The following is a 26,675-nucleotide window of genomic DNA, read 5'->3' as shown; positions in this document are numbered from 1 at the left end:
ACTCCTTGGTCTGTGGACTGATGCTCTAAATGCTGAGCCAAACCGGCCAAGGCAAGAACAATCTTTTTAACAAATGGTGTTAAGCCAATCAGAAAGAATATATGTACCCCCATCTTTGTAGCAGCACTATTTACAATCGCTAAGATCTGGAAACAGCCCAAGTGCCCATCAGTAGACGAATGGATTAAAAAGCTGTGGTACATATACACAATGGAGTACTACGCAGCGGTAAGAAAGAAAGATCTCTTGTCCTTTGAGACTACATGGAGGGACCTGGAAAGTATCATCCTGAGTGAAACAAGCCAAGCAGAGAAAGACAAATTTCATATGATCTCACTGATTTCTGGAATATAATGAACATAACAGTTTGAGGACAATCCCCTAAGGAGTGGGGAGCTGAGAGAGGGATGAACAACAGAATTTATATGCATATAGGCATGAACAGTGGACATGGACAACAATCGGGGGAAGGGGCGGGGAGGGAAGGGGGAGGGGGGAACCACTGGGGGAAAAAAGGAGAATCATTTGTAACAAAAATTAATCAATAAAAAAAAAAAAAAAAAAAAAAACAAAAAAAACAAATGGTGTTAAGAAAACTGGATATCCACACTCAAAAGAATGAAAATGAATCTTTACCTTACACTATAGAAAAACATGGGTCAAACACCTAAAAGTAATTGCTAAAACTATAAAACTGCTAGAAGAAACTAAGGAAAAACTTCATGATTTTGAAATGGGCAATAATTTCTTAGATATGACACCAAAAGCACAAAACAACAAAACAAATAAATTGGGCTTCATCAAAATTAAAAACTATTGTGCATCAAAGGACCCAATCAACACAGTGAAAAGGCAACCTACAAAATAGGAAAATATATGTGCAAAATATATATCTAGTGAGGGATTATTATTCAGAATATATAAATAACTTCTACAACCTAACAACAAAAAACTCAAATGAAAAATGGGCAAAGAACCTGAATAAACATTTCTCCAAAACGATATACAGATAGCCAGTAAGCACATAAAAAATGTTCAATACCACTAATCATTAAGGAAACACAAATAAAAACTACTGTGATTCATACTTATTAGGATGGCTATTATTTTTAAAACCCTGAAAACAAATGGTGGCAATGTGGGAAACTTGGAATCCCTGTGTATTGAGGCAGGAATATAAAATGGTACAGTCAACTGTGGAAAGCAATATGGCATTTCCCCAAAAAACTAAATTTAGAATTATTATTCCACTCTTGGGTATATACTCAGAAGAACTGAAAGCAGAGATGTAAATGGGTATTTGTACACCAATATTCATAGTAGCATTATCCACAATATCCAAAAGGTAGAAACAATCCAAATGTCAACCACTTATGAATGGATAAACAAAATATTATATATAATGGAATATTATTTAGTCTTAAAAAGGAAGGGAATTCTGAAACACGTGCAACATGGATTAGCCATAAAAACATTATGCTAAGTGAAATAAGCCTGGCACAAAAGGACAAATACTGTAGATTTCCCTTATATGAGGTACCTAGAGTAGTCAAATTCCTAGAGATAGAAAGTAGAATGGTGATTACCAGAGGCTGGTGGTGGGGAGAGAAAGAGGAATGGGGAATTACTGTTTAATTGGTACAGAATTTCAGTTTAGGAAGATACAAAAGTTCTGGAAATTGATAGTGGTGAAAGCAGCACAATATGAATGTACTTTTAATGACACTTAGAAATGGTTAAAATCGTAATTTTTGTTATATATATTTTACCACACACAAAAAAAGAAAGCTAAAGCTTTTGTGTTACTCAATCTTTCTTGCATTGATTAAACGAAATCTTCCTGGATGCTATAAAAACACGTACCTTTCTGTAAAACAGTGCCAGGGACCCAGTTCTCTTTGGTCTGCTTATTCCAGTTGGATGCACCTCTTGTGCTTTAGTCAGATGAGTTTGTTTTGGAGAAGCATCCATTAATGACTGAGCAGTAAGTGATACAGGACTCTCAGTTCTGGACTCCTGAGTTGTGTTCATGGCAATTGGTATCAGCGTGATCTCTCCAGCATCATTTGCAATACCTAAGTATACAAGTAGGAGTTTTAGCAAAAGCTGCATGTGTTCCAGAAAAGTTGTCAATTATAGCTAACCATCTATGTGTAAGAATATAAAAATATGTTAGAATAAAAGAGGAAAGGCACATAATAGTAATTCTAGGTTATAACATTATTTTCTATTTCTATTCTGTTTTGAGTTCTTAAGGAGACTTTTTAATCAAAAAAGAAAATTCCTGCTCAATATACTCATTTGTAAAGCTAAGAAAATAAGTCCTAACAAGAAGGGCAATAAATTTATAAAACAGGAAAAAATTTTAAAAGTACAGGTTCAAAACAAAATACAAGGTGGAGCACAGGACTGTTAGGGCAGTGAAACTATTCTATATAACACTATAATGGTTGATATGTGTCATTAGACATTTGTCAAAATCCAGAGTACACAATATCAAGAGTGAATCCTAATGAAAACTTTGGACTTGGGGTGATAATAATGTGTCAGTGTAGGTTCATCAACTGTAACAAATGTACCATTCTGATGCAAGAGTGTTATAGTGAGGGAGGCTGTGCATATTTGGGGACAGAGAAGTATATGGAAAATCTCTGTACCTAACTGCTCTAAAAAATAAAAATAAAATAGTTTTTTAGGTTCAAGAAAAAAAAAAAATACTGGGTTAGCAAGCCATGTGATCCAATCCAGTAAGACATTTCTTACAATTTATCCAACTCAGAAAAAATATAAAATACATGCATTAAAATGTTACCATGCAATGGGATTGTAACTTTATGTCCTGTTGTCCCCGTTACTATGGTTGTGGCCATTGTTAAAAGACTTTGCCCAGGTGAAACCGATATATTTTCAGTAGTAATACTTGAAGAAGGAGCAATTTTCAATTTTTTTCCTTCTGTGATGATCCTGTCCATAAGCATTTCCTTTGGGGGGTCCTCCCCAAAAAGTCTTCTCTTAGCACTCCCTGCAGTAGGAGAACTGTAGCGTTCATGGACAGAAATTGGAGACAATGGTTGCATATCTAACAAAGAGAAAAATAAATTTAAAACAGTTTAATATGTATTCCAAAATAATGAACCAGGTTCATTCATTCATTCAACAAAAAGATACTGAGTTGTCCTAGGCACTAGGAGTCCAGCACTGAAAAACAAGGCCTCTGTCCTCATATCTAGTCTAAGTGGGAGAGAAAGGCCTGAAATAGGTCCTTACAACAAAATGTGAAAATGATAACTCACCCTCCTGGTTTCTTGAACCTCTGCCTATATTATTATTATTATTTGTTTTTTATCCTCACTCGAGGACATTTTTCCATTTTTTGTTCAGGTACAGTGGGAGGGAGAGAGAGGAAAAGAGAGAGAGAGAGAAACATCGATGTGAAAGGAACACATCGAGTGGCTGCCACCCGCACAACAGACCAGGGCCGGGGAAAAACTGCAACCGAGGTACGTGCCCTTAGCGGGAACCGAACTCGGGTCTCTCAGGACCGCAGGCCGACGCTCTAACCGCTGAGCCAAACCGGCCAGGGCGAACCTCTGCCTATATTAAAGGAGCAAAATGTTAAGGGTAAAGTAGAAGCTGAGAGGTAGAATGAGATGACCACTAATTTAAAGTAGCAGTCCAATTAGCTTCTGTCTCCCAATCTTATCTAGTAAATAACACTTAAGAAGAAGAAAGAAACAGTTATTTGGTTTACAGTTTTGCCTTCACCTCACATACCCCATACTTCTGCAGTTTAAGGCAGTGCTATAGCTTTCTAATTTAGTAGGTACAGAATCATATTTTATAAGATGAAGATGAGTAAAGGTGATAAGACTCTGCTTAGCTTGCTTTAATCTGAAGGTTGGCAATAGTATGTTGATGAAAAAGAAAGTCAGGGTATAAATTATGTCTCTCTTCCAGTGCTATCCTGCAGGAACTACTCTTGTTTCCCTCTCCACTAGGTGCAAAGGTTCTTCTAGCTTCTTAAAACCCTACATCTTTTTCCATACTTTTTCCTCACTGCCCCCAGTCCATTGTTTCTTTACAGGTACAGAATATGCTTTTAAAATAAAAGAATCCCATTACTTATTTTTACTTGCACTAGATAATTAGACAGCCATGCAATCTATTTTCAAAATAAGCTTAAAAGGGCCCTGGCCGGTTTGCTCAGTGGTTAGAGCGTCAGCCTGCGGTCCAGAGAGACCCGGGTTCAGTTCCTGCCGAGGGCGCGTGCCTTGGTTGCAGTCTGTCTCCGGCCCTGGTTGGTCATGCGGGTGGCAGCCACTCGATGTGTCCCTTTCATGTCGATGTTTCTCGCTCTCTCTCTCCCTCCCACTCTATCTGAAAAATATTGGAAAAAAATGTCCTCAGGTGAGGATAAAAAAAAAAAAAAAAAAGCTTAAAAGGTACAAAAATTACCTCTGGCAATGATTATGACAGCTCTTTGTACTACTGAGGTGAGTGGGGGAAATAGTCATGGTTTAATAATTATCTCTCCATAACCACATGCTGGGGATTATGAAAGCAGCCCCAACTCAGTTAACAAGTAGAAAGGTATTTTGTTACTCCTGTTACCGCTAACAGGACTCTACTTGGATGTCTTTTTGTTTTTTGGTTAATCCTCACCTGATGATACTTTTCCACTGATTTTTTTTTTTTAATCCTCATCCGAGGACATTTTTCCATTTTTTGTACAGACAGAGTAGGAGGGAGAGAGAGAGGGAAACATCGATGTGAAAGGGACACATCAAGTGGCTGCCACCCGCACGACCAACCAGGGCCGGGGACAAACTGCAACCGAGGTACATGCCCTTAGCGGGAACCGAACCCGGGTCTCTCCAGACCGCAGGTGGACGCTCTAACCGCTGAGCCAAACCGGCCAGGGCTCCACTGATTTTTATATATAGTGGAAGAAAGGGAAGGGAGAGGGAGAGAGGGAGAGAAACATTGATATGAGAGAGAAACAGCAACTGGTTGCCTCCCTCACAACTCCAACCAGGGCTGGGGATCAAACCTGCAATCCAGGTACATGCTCTTGACCAGGAATCAAACCTGAGGCCTTTTGGTACAAGGTTGAGGTTCTATCCACTGAGCAAAACCGGCCAGGGCTACCTGGATGTCTCTCATATCTAAGAAATCCAAGGTGGCCCTTGAATCTGACTAGTGATGTTCAAAGCTGACATTTCAAAGAAGGACTCAGTTTATAGCTATAAAGTTAGCTGCAAACCCCTTGAAATCATTTTTTCCTAACAGAGTACAAGAAAAGCTACAGTGGACACTCAATCAAAATTTAATAATATGTGACTAAATTTTTGTTGTGTGTCTGTCCATTGTAGCTCATATCAAGTCTAGTGGGAGAGAGAGGCCTAAAAATAATAGCATACCTTCTGTTTTCTTGAACCTCTGCCTATATTAAAAGAGCAAAATGTTAGGGGTAAAGTAGAAGCTTTATGTCCCCAGAGTCAAGGCTCAATATGATTGGTTTATAAGGATATTCTATTATTTGATTCTCTTGCCTGAATGCTTATAAAATAACTTTTTCCTCTAATTATAAAAATGACGTATGCCCTGAATGTTTACAGCACCATTATTATCATTAAAAAAATTTTTTTCTTCTTTATTGATTTTAGAGAGAGAAACATCAATGAGAGAGAACATTGACTGGTTGTCTCCTGCATGCCCCACACTGGGGATTGGGCCTACAACCTGGGCATGTGCCCTGACCAGGAATTGAATTAGCGACTTCTTGGTTCATAGGTCAAGGTTCAACCACTGAGCCACACCGGCTGGGCCATAGCACCATTATTCATAGCAGTCAACAAGTGGAAATAATTGAAATGTCTGCCCCACCAGAGTAGCTCAGTGGACTTATTGTCGTCTAATTGACTGAGAGGTCTTGGTTCAATTCCTGGTCAGGGCACTTACCTAGGTTGTGGGCTCGATCCCCAGTGCAGGGCGTGCAGGAGGCAGCCAATCGTTGTTTTTCACTCACATCAATGTTTCTATCTCTCTCTCTCCTTTCCTTTCTCTCTTAAAAAAACCAACAAAAATATATTAAAAAAAAAAAAGCAATGTCCATCAACTAATGAATATACAAACAATATTCACACAATAAATCATTATTCAGTGATAGAAATGAAGTGGTAGTACATGCTATAATATACAGTGATACCTCGGTTCTCGAACGCCTTGACTTTCGACCAAATCAGTATTCGACCAGGAGATTCGAGAAACTTTTGTCTTGGAATCCGAACAAATATTTGGAACTCGAACTTCCGAGATGAGCCGAGTTGAGCCGAATGGCGTTCATTCGGCCCAGCGCGCCTTGCTTGCGTCATCAGTGTGAGTGCAGAGAGAGAGTCACGCTTTGTGGAGAGAGTCACGCTTTACACTGAATTTAACCCTTAGACATACTGTACACTTTTATTTCTTGTTGAGACTTATGTTTTTCTACATATTATATACAAATTAGGCCAGTAAATAGGCATTTTCTGGGGCTTGGAACGAATTAATCCAGTTTCCATTATTTCCTATTGGTTTCATTGCTTCGGTTCTCGAACAATTTGGTTCTCGACCGTCCTCCTGGAACGAATTATGTTCGAGAACCGAGGTATCACTGTATATGTATCTTAAAAACATGGTAAATGAAAGAGGCCAATTATAAAGCCTACATATTACATGATTACATTTATATGAAATGTCCAGAATAGAAAGAGACAAAAAGTAGATTAGTCGTTCCAGGGGCTTGAGGAAGGAAGAACTGGAGTGACTGATATTAGGTATGGGGTTTCTTTTTAGGGCAATGAAAACATTCTGGAATTAGATAATGGGGAAATTGTATAGTCTGGTGAATATTCTAAAAAGCACTAAACTGTATACGTCAAAAGGGTTAATTTTATGGTATGTGAATTAAATATAAAAAAATTCAAACAAGCCCTGGCCGGTTTGGCTCAGCAGTTAGAATGTCTGCCTGTGCTCCAGAGAGACCTGGGTTCGGTTTCCGCTAAGGGCACGTAACTCGATTGCAGTTTGTCCCTGGCCCTGGTTGGGTCGTGTGGGTGGCAACCACTCGATGTGTCCCTTTCATGTCGATGTTTTTTTTTTTCTCTCTCTCTCTCCCTTGCACTCTATCTGAAAAAAGAGTGGAAAAATGTCCTCGGGTAAGGATTATAAAAATAAAATAAAAAATAAAAATTCACACAATACTAAAAAGTATAATGAAGAAAGTAACAGTAAAAAATCCCACCAAGAAAGATTTTAGTTCTTAGATCTTTAGGCAAACACACACACACACACTTTATGCTTTGTATAGTTCCAATATGCAGAAATTTCAATTATCAGTTTAAATTAACAACAGCCCTAGCAAAACAGTTCAAATTTCAAAGTTGCCAATGTATATTAACTGTAACTGTATAACTAAAAACTTCAGTCCATAAGTCATTATGTAAATAATAGCTGTGCATCATGATCAGTGACTAATGCTGTTACTTCTTTCAAAGTGTTGGTGGTTAGTCAATTCATGCAGACAACAAAGCATATAGCTATGTTGCCTCCTTGTCTCCCAGTGATAAACCCACACATTTCACAAAACAGACAAATGAAAGAGGGAATCATCAAAAAAGATGAAAGTGCAACAAAGAAATAAGAAGTAATAATGTTGAAAGTGAAACTAAAATAAGAGTGAAGTTACAGAAGAAAAACCAACTCTGGTGCTATTCAAGAAATTACATATGTAGCTAGAAGTACATTGAAAAGATGAAATTTATTGACATAAAAGAGTTGTGACAAAAAAATGATGTCCAACAGGAAGTGATGATGGCAAAACTTAACATCATAGAAACTCTCACATATTTCACAGCATTGAAAGCACAAAGAATAAAATGTTAAAAGCTGGGAGCATTTGAGATCTTGCTTCCTGGCACTGCCTTCAGTTTTAGCTCAAATAAACTCTCAAAAATTCTCAAAAAAAAAAAAAAAATGTTGAAAGCTGATCCAACATGACAGTTCACCAAGACACAAAACAGATGATCCACTCAGTATCATAAGTTAAATGAGAAGGCAGCACACACTGTTTAAACTATTTTCTGTAAGTTTTTTTTAAAAAACAAATAAAACACTTTTATTCTCAATGTTTCAAATTATACTAAATATTTTTACTACTTGTTCATTTCTCTAAACAAATAACTGATAGAGAATTTTTAAAGTTTTGACAAGATTTGTAAATGTTATAAAACAATCATTATTTCCACTGTTGGTAAAGTTGTTTCATATGCACAGCTTGCACATCTTAATAATCTTGCACTACATGTAAAGCAAAGTGCGTGCATGCATGCACTCACACACACATAAAAAACCATAGTTCAAAAATGGATCTAGAGCTACAATACTATGTAAGCTGAATACCTGTTCATCTGTGGGTTGTTCAGGGATATTCTGTGGCCAAAAGATTTTCTTAACTGATTAAAAAAAAAATCAAGCACTATATAATCCAGAAAATGTACATATCAGTTTGCTATATCCCTAGAGAAAATAAGGAAAGATACACAAAAGTCTTCCTATTTGTAAGGCTAAAATGAACTATTTTAAGAATGTATAAATAAGTTATGCATGAGATGAACTTTAGCATCCCAAAGAGTTCTCTGCTCTGCTTTAAATACTTATCTTTCTACTCAGCTACAAGACTGGCAAAGAAATGCAGAATGCTTAAAGGCTGAATGCAGAATTCTTCAGTATGTGGAAAGAAAGGTTGCAGAATATGGTCATATGACAAATAAGTGAGTTATAAACAAGAGTGATATTTTGCTAGGGCTTTAAAAGTTAACAGATTTTACAAGTTTCATATGATCTCACTTATTTGTGGAATATAATGAACATAACAGTCTGAGGAAGGGGGTAGTCCCAGAGACATGGAAGTGGGATACAGACTGATAATCCCCTATATAGGGGGGTAGTGGGGGAGAGATAAACCACAGAACTTATATGCATGTATGCATGAACAGTGGACATGGACAACAAACTGGGGAAAGGGTAGGGAGGGTGGGGGAGGGGGGAATCAGTGGGGGGAAAAGGAGAAACATCTGTAACAAAAATTAATTAATAAAAAATAAAATAAAATAAATAAAATAAAAGTTAACAGGTTTTCTAACCTCATGGAATACTGTTGAAAGTATAGCATTGTCTTGATACTTTTGTGTTCTCTGCCTTGTAATTTTTTGTTTTCACTATATCTACTTGTAAAATTTTTTTTCTTTTAATTCTACAACATTTAATGATGGAGAGAGAGAAAGATCTATCCTGGAGTCATTTTACTGTTTAGAAAATTTCCCTAGTCATGAAGCCCTGTTACTGATATAGACAGGTAATATGTTCAGTGCTTTTCTACCCCTGTCCTTCAAAACATACCTGGTACATCCATGGTTTATACTGATCCACCAACAGCTAAAGAGGCTGTGCTACCAACTGTAGCCAAATGAAAGACACATTTATCCTTCTCCCTCCAACTGCTTTGATCATCATTTACAGCTCTGCATAACTGTAATTTTCAGAATTTTGGATTGGAGCTGTTCATGACCTTTTGTTGGGCAAAGGAAGTTTTCTGGACATTCCATTATAGCCAGCTTCTCTGGGGAACTTGTTTTTAAATTCAAAAACTTGAGTATTTCCTGCACACGTTTGCTTTTTCCTTCCATTTTTTCCTTCGCATCTAGTACCATTACAGTTGTAGACATCTGCATTTTTAGCAGAGTTTTACCCATTTATTATTATATTTTTAATATTCAAGAACTGCTGACATACAAAGGATATAGTAGAGTACTAGACTTGAAAAATGCAGATGAAGAAATACTAGGTATCTGTGCTTTAATACATCGTGGCAGGACTGTACTATTAGCAAATAAATCAAACAACTACTGTATGTAAAATCGCAAACCAAACCTAAAAATGAACCAAAGTGAAAAGGATAACTTCCAGGCAGTATCTTTCTATTGTAACCTGTTATTTAAGGGAATACTAGTGATTTCTTCCAAATAGGATGTAAAACTTGTTCCAAAGTACTTTTCCTCAGCCCTGCCTGCCAAGAACTTAAATGTAACTGTGATATAGTAACCTTTCCAAGGTATATTGGCAGGTATATGTGTGCTCTCAGAATACATAGGTGACATAGATATGATAGCAAAACTGAAATGGTGCATTCATTCACATTGTTTACACTTCTATGACCAGGCCTTAAGGGAAGGTCAATTTTTAAAAAACCAAGTACTGTCTTCCTACTTATTTGCACATACATGTCAAAAAAGAAGGGCGTTTGTGCTTCATCACTGTTTTTGCTCCGTAGTAGTCAAACAAGAGTTTGTTTCCAAATGACCTGTTGAGCTGTGTAAGCATTTTTGTTCATTTCAAATAAAATATATTTGTATTAAAAAAAAATACCACACTATCCTCTGTATCAGGTAGTCCAATAGAAATACTCCTGTTTTTTTCTTAAAATAAATAAACACTTATCTTTCTATAGAGACATGCATAGACAGAGAGAATATATCTTTTGTCGCATTTGAAAAGTAGGTCTTTAGCCCTGGCTGGTTTGGCTCAGCGGTTAGAGTGTTGGCCTATGGTTCTGAAAGAGCCGGGTTCGGTTCCCGCTAAGGGCATGTACCTCGGTTGCAGTTTGTCCCCAGCCCTGGCTGGGTTGTACAGGTGGTAGTCACTCGATGTGTCCCTTTCACATCGATGTTTCTCTCTCTCTTCCTCTCTTTCCCTCCCACTCTATCTGAACAAAAAAAATGGAAAAATGTCCTTGGGTGAGGATTAAAAAAGAAGTCGGTCTTTAGCTTATAGTTTTCTATTTGTATCTGGGAAAGATTGTGTGTGTTTATTAAAAGACCAAAATACTACTTTTACAACAATTGACACTGCAAATAAAAAATAATAATATTCAAAATCAGATTGGAAATCTTACTACTTTAACATAAAAGAAGTAAAGAATGAGTCACACTGCGAGGCTGACGTAAGCATTTAATTCCCCTTTCAAATCCTGATGAAGTAATTAATAGTATATTAGGAAGACTTGAAATTTTCTCTAAAAAAATTATCTTGGTTATTTTTCATTGTTTTGCCAATGGTGAACCTACCCTTCCGAAGACTTCCACTGTCTGTTCGAACTTCTTTTACCCTTGGATGCATTAGAGGAGACATTGGCATCATGGGAAGATGTCCCTGTACATTTCCACCATTTCCTGTTTCAAAGTTATTTGGAAATATAACCTGTTGAAAACAAAAGCTCTTTGCTTTACATACAAATAAATATACTGATAAAAACTTGTAACAGAAGAAAAAAGTGTTAACTTATTTTTTTATTCCAAATTTTTTTTCTTTATTGATTTAGAGAGAGAGAAAGAGGGAGAGAAAAACAGAAACATCAATGAAGACTTCCAGTCAAGATGGCGGCGTAGGTAAACGCGGTATCGCGTCCTCCCACAACCACATCAAAGTTACAACTAAACTACAGAACAACATCATTCAAAACCGCCTGAAATCAAGCTGAATGGAAGTCCTACAACTACGGAATTAAAGCAGCAGCCACATGGAGACTGGTAGGAGGGGCGGAGGCAGATGGGCTGCTCCCACACCACCGTGTGGCGGATAAAAATCAGGAGGACACCTCAGCTGGGAAGGTCCTCCCTGAGAACTGAGGTGTCCTTGTCCCACACCAGGTGCCCCGCTCAGGGTCCCAGTGCCAGGAAGAGAATCCCCATAAATTCTGGCTGGAAAAACCAGCGGGAACTGAGGCTCAGGGAGGCTGAGGCGGCTAGAGCACCAGGCAGCTCCTTAAAGGGTCCGCGCACGGACTTATCTTATTGGACTCTCTCCCTCTAAGCTTGGAGGGGAGGCAGCTCAAGGGGCACCAGAGACATACAGGGAAGAACTGAGCTGTTTGGCACTGGAGCGAGGACTGGAAAGGGGGCTTTCTCTGGGACAAACGTGCTGTCAGAGGCCTTTGTTCCTTTGGTGAGCCCTTCCCTGGGGCGGCAGACAGCCTTCATATCTGGGACTCCAGCAACCTGGCTCACACTGGTAGCCCCGCCCTGGTGACTCCCTGAGGCCCCGCCCCACCCAACCCAACTTTCAGGCCCACCCAAGCTGTTGCCACTTGCTTAACCATAGGATTGGCCTGTCTTGGATCCTGCTTCAGGTTTTTCCTAAATTCTTTCAAACGAGCAGCATCTGGTCTCAGCTAGCCCCATACTGCTCGTTAAGTAATACACAGAAACAAACACAGGGAGGCAGCCAAAATGAGGAGACAAAGAAACAGGTCCCAAATGAAAGAACAGAACAAAACCCCAGGAGGAGAACTAAGCAGAATGAAGATAAGCAACCTAACAGATGCTGAGTTCAAAATACTGCTTATAAGGATGCTCAATGAACTTAGTGAGGGCCTCAAGAGCATAAAAAAGGACCAGTCAGAAATTATGGATGCACAGTCAGAATCGAAGGAGGCATTAACTGAAATAAAGAATAATTTACACAGCTTCAATAGTACAGTATGTAAATCCAAGAAGCAAACCATCGATTTGGAATATAAGGAAGCAAAAAACGCCCAATCAGAACAGCAAAAAGAAAAAAGAATACAAAAAAATGATGAAAGTGTAAGGAGCCTCTGGGACAACTTCAAGCGTGCCAACATTCGCATCTTGGGGGTGCCAGGAGAAGAGAGAGAACAAGAAATCGAAAACCTGTTTGAAACAATAATGGCAGAAAACTTTCCTAACTTGGTGAAGGAAACAGACATACAAGTCCAGGAAGCACAGAGAGTCCCAAACAAGATGAACCCCAAGAGGCCCACACCAAGACACATCATCATCAAAATGCAAAAGGTTCAAGACAAAGAGAGAATCTTAAAAGCAGCAAGAGAAAGGCAGCTAGTTACCTACAAGGGAGTTCCCATAAGGCTGTCAGCTGATTTCTCAAAAGAAACTTTGCAGGCCAGAAGGGAGTGGCAAAAAATAATTGGAGTGATGAAAAGCAAGAACCTACAACCAAGATTACTCTATCCTGCAAAGCTGTCATTTAGAATCGATGGCCATATAAAGACTTTCCCAGACAAGAAAAAGTTAAAGGAGTTCATCACCACCAAACCATTATTATATGAAATGATGAAGGGTCTTTTTGAAGAAAAAGATAAAATATATGAACAAACAAAATGGCAATGAATACATATCTACCAACAATGGAATCTACAAACAAAATGAACAGGTAGAACAGAAACATTCTCACAGATACAGAGAACATTTTGTTGGTTGCCAGATGGGAGGGGGATTGGGGGAATGGGTGAAAAAGGTGAAGAGATTAAGAAGTACAAATTCACTGCTAGACTGACAAACCTCAAAGGGAAAGGGGTTGATGGGGTGGGAAGAAATAAACCAAAGAACTTATATGCATAACCAATGGACACAGACAATAGTGTGGGAAAAGGCGGGAGGGGGGCAGGAGTGGGGAGGAGGGGGGAGAGGGGGAAAAATGTGGGACATCTGTAATACATTTTACATTCAACAATAAAGATTAAAAAAAAAACAAAAAACATCGATAAGAGAGAACATTGACTGGCTGCCTCCTGCATGCCCCCTACTGGGGACCCAGCCCACAACCAGGACATGTGCCCTGGACATCGAACCAGCAACCTCCTGGTGCATGGGTCCATGCTCAAACACTGAGCCATACCAGCCGTGCTTAACTTTTTACTACGTAATTTCCTTTTTTCTTTACAATGTGTAACACTCACATAAAATGCTCATTAAGTTAATGTTGTTTATTGTGTGTAGAGTTTATATCAGTTAAATTTTTTTTTTAATCCTTACTCGAGGACATTTTTCCATTTTTGTTCAGATAGAATCGGAGGGAGAGAGAGGAAGAGAGAAGGGAGTGAGAGAAACATCGACGTGAAAGAGACACATCAAGTGGCTGCCTCCCGCACAACCCCAACTGGGGCCGAGGAGAAACTGCAACCGAGGTATGTACCCTTAGCGGGAACCGAACCCGGGTCTCCCTGAACTGCGGGCCAATGCTCTAACTGCTGAGCCAAACCAGCCAAGGCAACCTTTTTTTTTTTTTTTTAATTGTTACAAGTATCACAGATGCCCCCTCTTTTTCCCCCATTGACCCTCTCCTCCCCACTCCCACTCCCCATCCTGCTTTCCCCAACCTAATGTCTGTGTCCATTAGTTGTGCATATATGCAGGTAAGTTCTTTGGTTTATCTCTTCCCACCACCCCACCACCCATCCCTCTGTGGTTTGTCAGTCTGTTCCCTACTTCCATGATTCTGGATCTATTTTGATCAACAGCTTTTGTTCATGATGTTCCATAAATGAGATTATGTGGTACTTGTCTTTCTCTGACTGACTTACTTCACTCAGCGTAATACTCTCCAGGTCCTTCTATGCCGTCTCAAAGGGTCAGTGCTCTTTCTTTCTTACAGCTGTGTAGTATTCCATTGCGTAAATGTACAAGAGCTTTTTTAATCCACTCATCTACTGATGGACACTTGGGTTGTTTCCAGATCTTAGCTATGAACATAGGGGTGCATATATCTCTCACTTAATCTGATAATTAGAAGTAAACCCATGAGGTAAGCACTATCATTCTCCACCTAGGGATAAGAAAACTGAGGCTCAAAATGTGATTGCCCAAAGACACACTGCTACTAAGTAATAGAGCAAGAGCCCCAACTCAAATCCTTTTCTTTCAAGTTCATGCTTTCCCAATGTATTCTATAATAGAAATATTGAATACTAAAGATTGCCACATTAATCACAGTGCTGCCAAAGTCAAAAGACTAATGAAAGAGAGATTTCAAGAAACGATTTTCTTTTAAATTCTTCCCGGTCTTGGACAGTTCCTTTAGTAGTTTGTGATTAGGGAAAAGTTAAAGATTAAAGTGTAAGGAGACAAAGAAAAGCAAATAAGAATGAAAAGATAAGAGTTACAAAAGAGTCCAGCCGGTGTGGCTCAGTGGTTGCGCACTGACCTATGCACCAAGTGGTCACCGGTTTGATTCCCAGTCAGGGCACACGCCCAGGTTGTAGGCCTGATCCCGTGGGGAGGGCATGCAGGAAGCGGCCAATCAATGTTCTCTCTCATCGATATGTCTCTCTCTCTCTCTCCCTCTCCCTTCCTTTCTTTCTCTCTAATATTAATAAAGAAAAGATTTTTTAAGTTACAAAAGAATAACACAGAGGTAGAAGGAATTACTCAATTTGTCATGACACAAAAATCTTACATGTATTACCTATATATATTAGGCACAAATATTTGGCTTTTTTATTCCAAATACTACTAATAAAAAGTACTTAATTATTTACACGGACATTTAAAAAATTAAAAATGATGGAATTAATGGTTTATTAGCTATGACAGCAAAATCATAAGCCACAAAAGAAAAAAAATAAACTGGACATCATCAAAATAAAAAATGTTTGTATTCCAAAGGACTTCACCAAGAAAGTGAATAGAGCCCTGGCTGGTTTGGCTCAGTGGTTGGAGCGTTGGCTTGTGGTCTGGAGAGACCCAGGTTCAGTTCTTGCTATGAGCACATACCTTGGTTGCAGTTTGTCCCCGGCCCCAGTTGGGGTTGTGTGGGTGGCGACCAATTGATATGTCTCTCTCACATCGATATTTCTCTCTCTCTCTCTCTCTCTCCCTCTCTGAATGCAAAAAGCATCCTCAGGTGAGGATTGAAAAAAAAAAAAAAGTGAAAAGACAACTAACAGAATGGAAGAAAAGTTTTGCAAATCATATGTTGGATACGGGAATTCTATCTATAATAAATAAAGAATTCCAATAACTCAACAACAAAAAGATAATCCAATTTAAAATGGGCAAAGGATCTGAATAGATATTTCTCCAAAGAGGACATATGAATGGTTAATAAGGACATGAAAAGATGTTGAACATCATTAGCCATCATGAGAATGCAAATAAAAACCATGAGATATCACTTCATGCCTACTGGAAGGGCTAGAATAAAAATGATAAATAAGCCCGGCTAGGGTGGCTCACTGGATGAGCATCGACCCATGAACCAAATGGTCGCCAGTTCGATTCCCAGATAGGGCATATACCCAGGTTGTAAACCAAATACCCGGTAGGGGGTATGTAGGAGGTGGCTAATCGATGTTCTCTCATTAATGTTTCCATCTCTCTTTCTCTCTAAAATCAATAAAGAAAAAAAAAAAGATAGATAAGTGGACTAGAGAAGATGTGGAGAAACTGAAATCTTCATACAGATGGTGGGAATGTTAAATGGTGTAGCCACTCTAGAAAAAAGTCTGACAGATCCCTAAAAGCTTAAACAGTTACTGTATGGCCCAGTACTTCTACTCCTAGACATAGAGCCAAGAAAAAAATAAAAACATACGTCCACAGAAAAACGTGTGCATGACTGTTCATAGCAGAATTATTAATAACAGACAAAAGGTGTAAAAAAACCCAAATGTCCATCCATTGATAGATGATATATCCATGCAATGGAATATTATTAAGCCATAAAAAGTAATGAAGTGCTACAGGTACAACGTGGATGAACCTTGAAAACATTATGCTAAATGAAAGAAGCCAATCACAAAGGAATATGATATATTGTATAATTCTATTTATATGAAATGTCCAAAATAAGCAAATGAGACAGAAAGTAGGTTATTAGCCCCGCTAGTGTGGCTCAGTGCATTGAGCGTCATCCCATAGACTGAGGTCCCAGTTCGATTTCCAGTCAGGGCACATGCCCGGGTTGTGGGCTCGATCCCTAGTAGAGGACATGTAGGAGGCAGCCAATCGTCGTTTCTCTCTCACATCAATGTTTCTCTCTCTCTCTCTCCCTTTTTCTAAAAAAATCAATAAAAACATATTAAATAAAAAAAAGTAGATTACTGGTTACTTAGAGCTAGGGAGACAACAGGGGTAGGAAAGAGATAGCTAAAGGGTATGCTTTCTTGTGGAATGGACAAATATGTTCCAAAACTGACCGTGGTGATGACTACACATATCTATAATTATACTAAAAACTGCTGACTTGTACACTTTAAATGGGTGAATTTATGGTGTGTGAATTATATTTCAATAAAGCTATTATTTTATAAAATGACATGATTATTAGCCTTGTCCTGACTCACTTCTTCACAAGTAGGAACCTTGTCTGCAGATGCTTGGAGAGCCTCCCACAGTGCAGAATCATGACTCCATGCTAAACTCTCCAAAATCTGTTCTTCGATGCTGTTCAGGTGTTTCACCATGTCCCTGGAAAGTCCCTCCTCTGAGCGGATCACCACTTCAATAACCTGGATACAAGAAAATGGAGAAGGTAATGTAGTCTCAAGCAATCAGTTCTAGACTGCATGGCTTGCATGTATGACTAGCTCTGTCTTATGACATAGAACCAAAGATATCTTTGAAGGAGGTTTTTTGTTTTTTTAAAGATAGGTTTTAATTGATTTTAGAGAGAGAAGGGATAGGGAAAGAGAGAAAGAGAAACATGGACCAGCTGCCTCCTGCAAGCCCCCTTATTGAGGATCAAGGCCATAACCTGGGCATGTGCCCTGACAGGGGATTGAACTAGTGATCTCTCTGTGCCCTGGACAACACCCAGCCAACTGAATCACACAGGCCAGGGCTGAAGGAGTTTTTAAGATCTTCAAAATACTTTCACATACATTTCTGTTTTTCATGTTTTCTTTATATGTGCAAAACTAAGACAAAGATAGGTGAAAACTGGTTAACAGGCCAACAGTAATAGAAGTCAGGTATTGGGTTCCAAGCCCACAGCTATTTTGAATTTACTCTTTTTAATTTAAATTTATTGCTGTTTTGAATTCACATTATTCCTAATAGCTCAAAAGAGAATGAATAACAGTTAAAAAGGAACTTTTTTTACATATACCATAATTCCATTATAATAAATTATCTATGGTGGGATTGAGCAAAAAACAAAAAAAGAGAGAACTCATGGACATGGATAACAGTGTGGTGATTGCAGGGGTGAGAAGGAGGGCTGGGGGAGGTGGAAGAGGGCACTGAGGGGATAGATGGTGATAGAAAAAATAAAATTAAATAAAAAAAGAGTAAATATCTAGAACAGCCCTGGCCGGTTTGGCTCAGTGGTTAGAGCGTCAGCCTGTGGTCCAGAGAGACCCGGGTTCGGTCATGTACCGCTAAGGGCATGTACCTCGGTTGCAGTTTGTCCCTGGCCCTGGTTTGTCGTGCAGGTGGCAGCCACTCGATGTGTCCTTTTCACGTTGATGTTTCTCTCTCTCTCTCTTTCTTCTCTCTCCCTCTCACTCTATCTGAACAAAAAATGGAAAAATGTCAAGTGAGGAAAAAAAAATCTAGAACAAAGTCTGTAAGTATATACACAAAAGTATTAATAGTGATTATTATTTATAATTAGAATTTTAATGTGATTTTAATATTTACATTTGTACATATTTTGTCTTGTTTTTTTCCAAAAGTATTTATTTATTTATTTTAGAGAGAGAAACACTATTTGTTCCTCCACTTATTTGTACATTCACTTGTTGATTCCAATATATGCCCTGACCAGGGGTTGAACCCTAAACCTTGGCATATCAAGACAACCCTCTAACCAACTGAGCTATCTGGCCAGGGCCATATTTTCTGTTTAAAAGGAAGTATACGTTATTTAGTTTAAAACAAATGTATTTAATTTCTTAAATGAAAAGGGATATTATAAATAAAAATAAACTGCTATTGCCCTGGCCTATTTAGCTTAGTGGTTAGAGTGTCGGCCCAGGGACCAAAGAATTATGGATTTGATTCCAGTCAAGAGTACGTACCTCAGTTGCGTTTTGGTCCCCGGCCCTGGTCAGGGTTGTGCGGAAGGCAACCAATCAATGTTTCTCTCTCACATTTCTCTCTCTGTCTCTCCCCCTCCCTCTCCTTCTATCTAAAGATAAATGGAAAAATATCCTCGAGTGGGGATTAAAAAATAAACTAGTTAATTAATTTAAAAAAATAAAATAAAAATAAACTGCTATTATGCCCTGGCCAGTTTGGCTCAGCGATTAGAGGGTCAGCCTGCAGTCCAGAGAGACCCGGGTTCGGTTCCCGCTAAGGGCATGCACCTTGGTTGCAGTTTGTCCCTGGCCCTGGCTGGCCATGCGGGAGGGAGCCACTCGTTATATCCCTTTCACGTCGATGTTTCTCTCTCTCTGTCTGTTCCTCTCTCTCCCTCCCACTCTACCTGAACAAAAAATGGAAAAATGTCCTCAGGTGAGGATAAAAAAATAAATAAATAAACTGCTATTAGGCGAGAGCAAAGACAACTTTTCCCTTTAATAAAATTGCATATATTTCCTAATAGTAAGGCTAAACACACACATAAACATTAAAGTAAGTATACAGAAGCAATTTTCCCTAAGAAACTAAAAATATATTTAAATCTCATTCACTCAACAATTAAAATGGATAAGCTTTCCAGTGATCTGTATTTTCTACATCTTTAAGCATATTTTGGGTATAAAAATATAACTCTTCAAACTAACTTTTCATTCATCAATAGTTAGAATAGATGACAAAATACTAACTAAATCATGCCAATAAGTGTAATAGTAGCCTTAGTCGTAAATCCTAACACTGGATAATATTAAATGTTATTGTACCTGTGACTTCTTTGTTGTAGAAGAAAAAAGGTTAATAAAAATAGTTCTAGCAGAAAAATAGGGAATAAATAAGATTCATCCACACTGAATTAGCTCAAATTTGAGAAAGGAGCACAATCTGTTATTAAAGTTTCATTAAACCAGAATTAATTTCAGAACATTTCTTTCTCCTGGGAGAGATTTTCCTTTTAATGTTTTTTAGAGAGAAAAGAAGGAAGAGAAACATCAATGTGAGAGAGAAACATCGATTTTTTAATTCTCACCTGAGGACATTTTTTGATATTTTGTTCAGATAGAGTGGGAGGGAGAGAGAGAGAGAGAGAGAGAGAGAGAGAGAGAGAGAGAGAGAAACATCGACATGAAAGGGACACATCAAGTGGTTGCCACCCACACGACCCAACCAGGCCTGGGCCAAACTGCAACTGAGGTTTGTGCCCTTAGCAGGAACCGAACCTGGGTCTCTCCCGATCGGAGGCCGACACTCTAACCACTGAGCCAAAGCGGCCAGGGCCAACTTTGTTTTTCATCATGCTTTTTAAGAGAACAATAATTTTTGTAAAACATGGTATTTTATTTTTGATTACAGTTGATGTGCATTATATTAGTTTTAGGTGTACAAGCCAGTGATTAGACATTTATATAACTTATGAAGTGATCACTCCAATAAACCTAGTAGTCATCTGAGGTCATACATAGTTAATACATTACTGACTATATTCCCTATGCTATACTTTATAACCCCATGATTATTCTGTAATTACCAACTTGTACTTCCTAATCCCTTCACCTTTTCACCCATCCCCCCAAGTTCTGCCTATCTGGCAACTGTCAAAATGTTCTTTGTATCTATGAATCTGTTTCTGGTCTGCTTGTTTATTTTGTTTTTTAGATTCCAAATATAAGTAAAATTACATGGGATTTGTCTTTGTCTGACTTATTTCACTCCAAGCAGTATCCTCTGTCTAGGTCAGCAATCTTAAACCAGTGTGCCAGAAGAATTTTTAAAACATGCAATACCTGACAACTTAGTCAGGGGCACTGACCTCTTTTCCCTTAGACAATCAAATAAAAAAATGATAATGGCCAACACAACAATAGCCATCTGGTGTGAATGGTGTCTTGAATCATAAATATACAGCGGAACCTAAGTTTTTTTTTAACTTAATTTGTTCCAGAAGGCTGTTTAAAAACTGAATCATTTTTTTTTTTTTATTCCTCACCTGAGGATATTTTTCTATTTATCATTAGATAGAGTGGGAAGGAGGGAGAGCAAGACAGAGAGAAACACTGATGTGGCTTTCACATTGACTGGTTGCTTTCCACATGATCCAACCAGGACCAGGGATGATCTGCAACCAAGGTACGTGCCCTTGACTGGAATCAAACCTCACTGGTCCATGGGCAGACGTTCTAACTGCTGAGCCAAACCGGCCAGGGCAAAAAATGGAATAACTTTTTACCATTAAAAATAACGTAAATTAGTGGATTGAATGCCAGTGTTTTTAAAAATTTTACATTTATTAAGGTACCTCCTTTTTCTTGACTTTGTCCATTAACATTTATCCATATGCCTTTGCAATAACTAGATTGTGAAAAGATAACAAGTGTTGTAACAATAATCTATTGTATAAGGTACTTGTAGCTGTTTTGAAAATTAAAGTGTTTTCGGCCCCCCCCATAATGTAAATTTATTCATCTGTTCCAGACCCCTAAATGATTCCTTTCATTTTAGCCTTTCTTATATACAGTACATGTCTCCCTCCCTCCCTTCTACTCTATCTGGAAATCAATGGAAAAATATCCTTGGGTGAGGATTAACAAAAACAACCCCCACCCCCCACCCCCAAAAAAAAAAGAAAGAAAAAGAAAATGGAGACATATTTTCTGTGAACTTGGTTGAGAACAGAACTGTTAGAGATGAAAACATTTGAAAATTGAGATTTGACTGTATAGGTCATATAAGAGTTGAATGTTATTGGTCACATTGCATAACAAGGTTGCATATAGTTAATTCTTAGTACCATAAATCCTTATGTACAGGTATAGACACTTTAAATTTTTTTTCTTTATTGATTGATTTGAGAGAGAGAGAAAGGGAGAGGGAAAGACTGACACATCGATGAGAGAGAACATCGATTGCCTGCCCCCTGTATGTACCCCACTGGGGATGTGGCCCACAACCACGGCATGTGCCCTGACTGGGAATCGAACCATCGACCTCGTGGTGCATGGTTCGACGCTCAACCACCGAGCCACACCCGCCAGGTGGCACTTTATTTTTTAAAAAGTCACTTTGAAACAAAAAGGTTAGATAATTACTATTATTATTATTTTTGGTAAATCAAAAACTATACCTATTTCTGTCAGATTGGGAAAAAGTATGTTTCTGGGTATGCCTCAGAATTTTAGTAATTAGTTTATATTTGCTGAGATGAAAAAGGTTGAAAATTGCTGCTTTAGGTCCATTTGTATTGTTACAAATAGCCACATTTCACTTTTTTAAAAATATGTTTTTATTGATTTTTTTTTTAAGGGAGAGAGAAACATGTCTCCTGCATGTCCCCTACTGGGGATCGAGTCCGTAACCTGGGCATGTGCCCTGACCGGGAATAGAACCAGGACCTCTTAGTCCACGGGAGGACGCTCAATCCACACCAGCCCGGCTTTTATTTTTCCTTTTTAATGGCTGTTATATTCCATTGTATACACATGGACTACTTCTTCTTTTTTTTTTAATCCTCACCCGAGGACATTTTTTCATTTTTTGTTCAGATAGAGCAGGAGGGAGGGAGGGAGGGAGGGAGCGAGAGGGAGGGAGAGGGAGAGGGAGAGAGGGAGAGAGGGAGAAAGAGAGAGAGAGAGAGAGAGAGAAAGAAACATCGAAGTGAAAGGGACACATCGAGTGGTTGCCACCCGCACGACCCAACCAGGGCCGGGGACAAACTGCAACCGAAGTACATTCCCTTAGTGGGAACCAAACTGGGTCTCTCTGGATCGCAGGCCGATGCTCCAATCGCTGAGCCAAACCGGCCAGGGCTATAGCCTTTATTTTAAAGTCTACTTTGTCTGGTATAAATATTGCTACCTCAGCTTTTCTTTTCTTGTTTCCATTTTCATGAAATATCTTTTCATCCCATTATTTTCAGTATGTGTGTTTCTATCTGAAGTGAGTCTCTTGTAAACAGCATATAAAAGGGTCTTATTTTATTATCCATTCAGCTACCATATATCTTTTGACTGAAGGATTTAACCCATTTGCATTAAAGTAATTGTTCATAGATATATATTTATTGCCATTTTATTATTCATATATATATATAACTTTTTTTTCTTCTTCTTCTTAGAGAAAATCCTTTAACATTTCTTGTAATAGTTTGGTGGTGATGAACTCCTTCAGCTTTTTCTTGTCTGAGAAGCTCTTTATTTGCCCTTCCATTCTAAATAATAGCTTTGCTGGGTAACCTTGGTTGTAGGTCCTTACTTTTATCACTTTGAATATTTCTTGCCATTCCCTTCTGGCCTGCAAAATTTCTCTTGAGAAATCAGCTGAGTCTTATGAGAGCTCTCCTGTAGCTAACTGCTTTTTTCTTGCCACTTTTAAGGTTTTTTTCTTTTGTCTTTAAACTTTGGCATTTTAATTATGATGTCTTGGTGTGGACCTTGGGTTCATATTGTTTAGGCCTCTGCGCTTCTCAGGCTTGTATGTCTATTTCCTTCACCAGGGTAGGAAAGCTTTCCATCATTTTTTCACATAGATTTAAATTCATTGCTCTTTCTCTTCTTCTGGCACACTCATGAGGTGAACTGTTGGTGCACTTAAAGCTCCAGAGGCTCCTTAAAGTATCCTCATTTTTTGGGATTCTTTTTTCTTTTTGCTGTTCTGATTGGGTGTATTATGCTTCCTTATCTTCCAAATAGATGATTTGATTTTCTGTTTCATCTACCCTCCTGTTGATTCCATGTCTTCATTTCAGCTATTACATTCTTCACTTCTAACTGGTTCTTTTTTATGTTTTCCACCTCCTTTTTTGTTTCCTATTTGTTGAAATTCCCACTATAATTCATCTACTCTTCACCTAAATTCATTGAGCATTTGAGCATTCTTATAAGCAGTGGTTTGAACTCTGCATCTAGTAGACTGCTTATCTCCATTTTGTTTAGTTCTTTTCCTGGAGTTCTGTTGTTTCATTTGGGACGTGTTGCTTTGTCTCCTCATTTTGGATGTGTCCTTGTGTTTGTTTTTATGTATTAGGTAGAGCTGCTCTGTCTCTCGGTCTTGATAGAGTAGCCCTATGTAGCAAGCACCCAGTAGGGTCTAATGGCACAGCCTCCCTGGTCTAGGTGAATCACTCCTACCCACTCCACCCTGTGGGCTGTGTGCACCCTCCTATTGCAGTTGTGCCTTGATTGCTGTTGGCACATATATGGGAAAGATTTACCCCAGGACTGATAGGCTGCTAGAACTGGCCATGACTACAGTGGATGAGCTGCTGTGAAAGGGTCAAACCCACGGAGCAAAATTCACTTTAGCAAGATTCTGGTGCCCAGTGAGTCTGCCCCTTGAGTGTGTCACTCATGGAGGTGACTGGGTGGTGCTAGGGTAATGCTCTGGCCTAGCCTGAAGCTATCCACTGGTTGCACTGGCCCTGAGGCCTCCTTGAAGGGGCAGGACAAGATCAGCTGCTGTCTATGCCCTGCCTCGGCCACCTGGCATGAGCTAACAGAGTGATCTGCAGATGGCTGCTATTTGTGCTGGGCTTCAAGGTGCCTGGAAGAGACCAAGCTGTGAAATGAGGGCAGGTGATGCTGCTAGTGCTCAGCCTAGGGCCACTTAGCAAAAGGTACAGAGCAGGTCAAGGCCAGATGCTGCTTGTTTGGTGTTTGTGAACCTTTGACAGATTCTAGAAAAGTCTGCAGCATGAGCCAAGATAGGCCATTTGTATGGAAAAGCCAATGGAAATAGCGTGGATGGGTCCAAAAGTTATATGGGGTGGGGTCTCAGGGAATCAACAGGGCAGGGTGAACAGTATTAACCAGGCTGAAGAAGACCCAGATATGGCGCTTGTCTGCCGGTTCTGTTGGCGGAGGGCTTAGCAATGGAACAATGGTCTCTGCCAGCACTTCTGTCTGAAAGAAAGCTGCCCTTCCAACCATCATCCCAAAGCCAGACAATTTAATTCTTCCCCATAAGTCCCTGGGACTTTTCAAGCTGTTGCCCCAGTGATGAAGCTCAGAGAGGTTGAGTGCAAGTAAGTCCGTGTGTGGGCCATTTAAGAACCGCCTGGGACTCTAGGAGCTCTCTGTCTCATTTAGTCACAATTCCCACTAATTTTCACAGGCAAAGTTATGGATGGAAACTTCTCTTCTCAGCTGGAACCCTGGGCTGGAGTTCTTGGTGCAGGGGTGGGACCTGTCACTCCTCATGGGGGACCTCTGAAGCAGAGGTATCCCTCCCGATTTTTTAACCACCACACATGGGTACGGGACCAGCCTGTTCTGCATCTCTGCCTCTCCTATCAGTCTTGATGTGGCTTCTTCTTTATATCCTCAGATATAGGACTTCTGTTCAGCTAGATTTCAGGTGGTTCTGAATGATAGTTGCTGTACTTTTCATGTGGTTGTAGGAGGATGCAAGTAATGCATTTAACTACTTTGCCATCTTGACACAAAGCCCAGGATTATGATTTTCATTCATAAATATGAAAAATTCAAAGTTAACTACTTAGTTCCTGGTTGCATTTGCCAGTCAGTAATGGAAAAAAAATCAAGGCTGTGAGATTGGCTTAATTTACATATAACCTTCATTCTCTCCCTTTTGTCCTTGATTCTACCCAAAAGGAATATGTTTTCAGAATACCTCTACAAATATTTTCCCAAATTCACTACAGCTTGTTTCTTCAGCATTAAGATACATAGAATTCTTAAAAAAAATTTTTTTTTTATTTTAGAGGATTTTTTTATAAAGCTAAATAGAACTCTTATGTGAGATACACCATTATAAAACTGTTTTCATCTCACCTTATAAAAATAAAATGGCCGCAAATTGAGAACTTCAATAATCCAGGGAAAAGCACGAGGTGAGCTATAAGCAAAGAGCACAATTTCCAAACAGCAGGCCATCAAGGAACGATGAAAGATATCTTGCTCTAAAAGAACCTTGGAGAAGAGAAAGACCACAGTTTAATATTTCTAGCAATTTCAGCCTTTGTCACTCTATAGAAGACTCCAGAAACAAGATAAAATCACTTGTGCACATTATATTATACTAGATTATCAGAGATAAAAATATGAATTCTCAAACTGGTAAAGAGTTTTCTTGTAATATATAATCCTGCTTAGTGGTAGATATATTTAAATCAGGTATACATCACAATCTGCTTTGAAAATTGAGCAAATAATAAAATAGTCAAGCCCTGGTCAGGTTGGCTCAGCAGTTAGAGCACTGGCCCGTGGACCAGAGAGACCTGAGTTTGGTTCCCACTAAGGCAGTGGTTCTTAACCTTCCTAATGCTGTGACCCTTTAATACAGTTCCTCATGTTGTGGTGACCCCCAACCATAAAATTATTTTCATTGCTACTTCATAACTGTAATTTTGCTAGTGTTATGTCTTAGGCAACCCCTGTAAAAGGGTCATTCGACTCCCAACGGGATCACAACCCATAGGTTGAGAACCACTGTGCTAAGGGCACATACCTTGGTTGCAGTTTGCCCCTGGCCCTGGTTGGGGTCGTGTGGGTGGCACTAGTCAGTGTATCTCTCTCATGTTGATGTTTCTCTCCCTATCGTCCTCCTGCTCTATCCAAAGAAAAAAGCAAAAATGTCCTCGGCTGAAGATAAAAAATAAAATAAAATAGTCAGTATTCCCATCAAAAGAAAAGCACTAGGAATGTTTTTTTTACAATGAGTTTTATTACTAGTGTTTTGTTAACATAAGGATTTATTAATCAAAACACTAAAATCAAAAGTATTATATCACAG

At 39.0% G+C, this 26,675-nt stretch overlaps 1 protein-coding gene across 6 annotated transcripts in view; it reads right to left on the bottom strand.

Moving 5' to 3' along the window:
• Nucleotides 1–26,675, bottom strand: part of RBL1 (RB transcriptional corepressor like 1) — an 84,524-nt gene that overhangs the window by 28,019 nt on the left and 29,830 nt on the right. For all 6 annotated transcript variants that reach the window (XM_036244995.1, XM_036244996.1, XM_036244997.1 and 3 more), the window contains 5 exons: nucleotides 25,715–25,852; nucleotides 17,195–17,359; nucleotides 11,163–11,295; nucleotides 2,813–3,079; nucleotides 1,864–2,075 (listed from right to left, as the gene is read on the bottom strand). In XM_036244995.1, the coding sequence (XP_036100888.1) occupies nucleotides 1,864–2,075; nucleotides 2,813–3,079; nucleotides 11,163–11,295; nucleotides 17,195–17,359; nucleotides 25,715–25,852 (915 nt within the window). The remainder of the gene's footprint in view (nucleotides 1–1,863; nucleotides 2,076–2,812; nucleotides 3,080–11,162; nucleotides 11,296–17,194; nucleotides 17,360–25,714; nucleotides 25,853–26,675) is intronic.

Source organism: Molossus molossus, unplaced genomic scaffold (genome assembly GCF_014108415.1).
Source record: "Molossus molossus isolate mMolMol1 unplaced genomic scaffold, mMolMol1.p scaffold_m16_p_6, whole genome shotgun sequence".
Taxonomy (NCBI): Eukaryota; Metazoa; Chordata; class Mammalia; order Chiroptera; family Molossidae; genus Molossus; species Molossus molossus.
The sequence above is the reverse complement of the archived record's forward strand: the minus strand, read 5'-3'. Positions and strand labels throughout refer to the sequence as shown.